Source organism: Poecilia latipinna, unplaced genomic scaffold, assembly GCF_001443285.1.
Source record: "Poecilia latipinna isolate Pla-1442-1.1 unplaced genomic scaffold, P_latipinna-1.0 Scaffold1997, whole genome shotgun sequence".
Classification (NCBI taxonomy): domain Eukaryota; kingdom Metazoa; phylum Chordata; class Actinopteri; order Cyprinodontiformes; family Poeciliidae; genus Poecilia; species Poecilia latipinna.
The window spans coordinates 79,480-83,211 of NW_015114613.1; the positions used below are offsets into that span (position 1 = coordinate 79,480).

At 49.0% G+C, this 3,732-nt stretch overlaps 1 protein-coding gene across 2 annotated transcripts in view; it reads left to right on the plus strand.

Annotated features, from left to right (window-relative positions):
* LOC106935666 (neuronal pentraxin-2-like) overlaps positions 1 to 3,386 on the plus strand; it is a 15,108-nt gene extending 11,722 nt beyond the window's left edge. Inside the window, exons 2-5 of one of the 2 annotated variants that reach the window (XM_015016241.1) lie at positions 693 to 909; positions 1,248 to 1,492; positions 1,652 to 1,831; positions 2,568 to 3,386. In XM_015016241.1, the coding sequence (XP_014871727.1) occupies positions 693 to 909; positions 1,248 to 1,492; positions 1,652 to 1,831; positions 2,568 to 2,798 (873 nt within the window). In that variant the 3' untranslated portion in view covers positions 2,799 to 3,386. Of the gene's footprint in view, positions 1 to 689; positions 910 to 1,247; positions 1,493 to 1,651; positions 1,832 to 2,567 lie in introns of both variants that reach the window. The other variant, XM_015016240.1, reaches the window with a different exon arrangement.
* Positions 3,387 to 3,732: the final 346 nt, after the last annotated feature.

The window sequence follows — 3,732 nt, forward strand, 5'->3', positions numbered from 1 at the left end:
CCTGAACTGAACTGAACTACTTTATCTGAACTGAACTACTTTCCCTGAACTACTTTACTAAACCTGAACTGAACTGAACTACTTTATCTGAACTGAACTACTTTACTAAACCTGAACTGAACTATTTTACTAAACCTGAACTGAACTGAACTACTTTCCTTGAACTGAACTACTTTCCCTGAACTGAACTACTTTATCTGAACTGAACTACTTTACTAAACCTGAAGTGAACTGAACTACTTTACTAAACCTGAACTGAACTACTTTACTAAACCTGAACTGAACTACTTTACTAAACCTGAACTGAACTGAACTACTTTCACCGAACTGAACTACTTTCACTGAACTGAACTGAACTACTTTCCTTGAACTGAACTGAACTACTTTACTAAACCTGAATTGAACTGAACTACTTTCCTTGAACTGAACTACTTTACTAAAACTGAACTGAACTACTTTCCTTGAACTGAACTACTTTATCTGAACTGAACTACTTTCCTTGAACTGAACTACTTTATCTGAACTGAACTACTTTATCTGAACTGAACTACTTTCCCTGAAATACTTTACTAAAACTGAACTGAACTACTTTACAAGATCTGAACTGAACTACTTTCCCTGGTGGTGATGTAAGGATCCCGCAGGAAGTCTCCTGATCTGTAATGCTGCACTTCCTGTTTGATCTGCAGCAGCAGCAGATGAGGGCCAACTTGTCGGGCGCCTCGTTCCCCAGCGAGCTGCGGGAGCTGCTGCAGCGCCGCCTGGGGGAGCTGGAGAAGCAGCTGCTGAAGAAGGTCAGCAGCCTGGAGGAGGAGAAGAGCCAGCTGTCCAACGCCACGGCCGCCTACCGGCTGAAGACCGAGAGCACGCTGAACGCGCTGGTGGAGAGGATCAGCGAGCTGGAGAAAGGTACGCGGCCCTTTGCACTCAGAGCTCACTGCTCCCAGATTTCAGACCTGATTGCTGGTTTCCAGCTGTAATACTTGAAGCTGTGTGTTGACTCTAGATTTCTGACTCTAGATTAGTAGCTCTATAGATGGTTTCTCTTTAATATCTTCAGTTCCTGCTCAGCAGCAGAACCTTGGTTCTGATAAAATGCACAGACGTTTGTTGGGAATAAATTGGCAGAAAATAAAATTTAATTTGACTTTTTGCAAATCCAAGTCCAGTCCCTCAGAGGGAACGTGAGAGCAGAACGTCCCGGCGGACCCTTCAGGCTGTAACCCTGCTGCCGTCTGTCCTAACAGGGGGCGGAGACTTTAAGTCCCCTGAGCAGTTCAAGCTGTCCCTCCCCCAGAGGACCAACTACCTGTACGGCCGCATCACCAAGTCCCTGCCGGAGATGTACGCCTTCACGCTCTGCATGTGGATCAAGTCCAGCGCCAGCCCTGGCGTGGGAACGCCCTTCTCCTACGGCGTTCCGGGCCAAGCCAATGAGATCGTCCTGATCGAGTGGGGCAACAACCCCATCGAGCTGCTCATCAACGACAAGGCAAGTGTCGATGATTGGCCAATCAAGCCGCCATAGAGGTCGCTAACGCTAACGGGTTGCTAAAAAGGCAGCTAACGCTAATGCCCACTATAAAGGCCGATAACAGTCACCAACAGGCCACTATAGAGACTGCTAACGGGACATGTGGTTGTGCTGCAGGTGGCCCAGCTGCCGCTGGAGGTCCGGGACGGGAAGTGGCACCACATCTGCATCTGCTGGACGACCCGAGACGGCCAGTGGGACGCCTACCAGGACGGAAATAAGCTGGGCGCCGGAGACAACCTGGCAGCCTGGCACCCCATCAAGCCTGGAGGAGTCATCATCCTGGGGCAGGAGCAGGTAGCAGGAGGTCACAGGGTCAGGGGGCCTGAGGGTTAGAGGTCACAGGGTCAGGGCTCTCGGTATTTTGTGCAGCACAGAAGGAACCTGCTGTGACTCATCCAGGCTGCTGAGCGTCTTTAAAGTTTCTCAATGTAGACGGAAGGTCATGAACTCTAACAGAACCTGGCTGACAACAGGAAGCAGGCTAAAGCTAGTGCTAACCCGACTCGGAACCAGAACCAATGATTCACCTTGGTGAACCAGAACATCTGGAGCTCTGCTGGCCTCAGCTAAGGTCAGAGGTCATGATTCAGAGAAAAAAAGGCCTCCATGAGAGACCAGAACCAGAACCACCACTGACCCAGACGAACACAAAGACCTGCCTCAGACTGACCAGAACCTGGGGGGAAGTAACTAGTTACATTTACTCCTGTTGCTGTCACTAAGTGCAGTCAGTAGCTGCACTTTTACTTTGACTTGAGTATTTTTTGGGTGAAGTATTTTACTCAGTTACGTTAGAGATCTTAAAGAGAAGCACTGATCCTGCTGGGAAACCCAACCGGTACGGTTCCAGTTCACTGTGATGGAAGAACCAGTTCAATTGGGAGGAAGGTAGCAGCTTTCCCATTTCCACCAGCTGTATATGATCATCCCAGTAATGATAACCCATAAGATCAAGCCAATCAGGAGCGTCCCATTTTGACCAGAGTGCTGTCGTTCACCTGCTAGCCGCTGCTGTGTTTGTCCCTCATAGGACGTGGTAGGCGGCCGGTTCGACGCGGGCCAGGCCTTCGTGGGGGAGCTGAGCCAGGTGAACATCTGGGACCGCGTCCTGAAGCCGGCCGAGATCCGCTCCATGGCCAACTGCAGCGCTTACCTGGCCGGGAACGTGGTGGCCTGGCTGCCCGGCAGCGTGGAGGTGTTCGGCAGGGGCGCCTCCAAGCGCCCTCTGGAGGTCTGCCAGGAGCGGCTCCCCAACTTCTAGAGCGCGACCGTCACCATGGCAACGCCGTCCTGGACTTCCTGTCAGAGTTTACATCTCCAATGTTTGGTTCGAGCTTTTAATGTGAATGTTTCTGAAAGCTCTTCATCCAGCATCCCTCCATCCCTCCCTCCCCATCCCACTGGTAGTAAAGTCAGTCTGTCCAATCTGAAATGATCTGTGGAAGTTTTCCCTGATGTGTCTGAACTCCTCATGGAACTCTGTTGCAGCAGACATCCAGCCTGCTTCCTCCTCCTCCTCCTCTTCCTCGCTGCCAGTAGTGAGTCCATCTCAGTGCTTTCTCTCCTCTGACCAAAGGAACATTGGGGATTTCTTGTCACTAACTGCTGTAAATGATATTTATCTTCATATTGTTGCTGTGTTACACTGTAGAACTTGAGCCCATAAAAAGCTTTAATATGTATTTTTATGAATCTAAATGACTTAATTTTGTGAATTCCTATCATTAGGTTGTACAGTGTTGGCGCCTCGTCTCATGGCCTTCACAGACGTCCAAGTGCCATTAATTTTTTTTTTTTTTTTTTTTTTTACCCGTTTTGACATCACAGAATAAAGATGACACATGTCGCAGCTGTTTTCCATGTCTTTTTAGTAGCAACGTTAGCTTCCATGCGTTTTTGGGTTTTGTCAGGGGGTTTGGTTGGTGGTGAGAATGAACGCGGAGACCCAGATGATGATGATGAATTTAATGAGAAGGTCACAGTCCAGGATCAGGCAGCAAATTAGCACATAGCTAATACCGGTAGCAACTGACATAAAAGACTGTACACTGAAACAAGCAACCTCAGGACTTCACAGTTCAACTGACTGACAAGCGACATAGCATACGACGCTAGACGAGGAACACAGACAACAGGTGGGACTAAATACACTGGGAGGGTAATCAAGGAATGAGACACAGCTGGGATCAATCAAG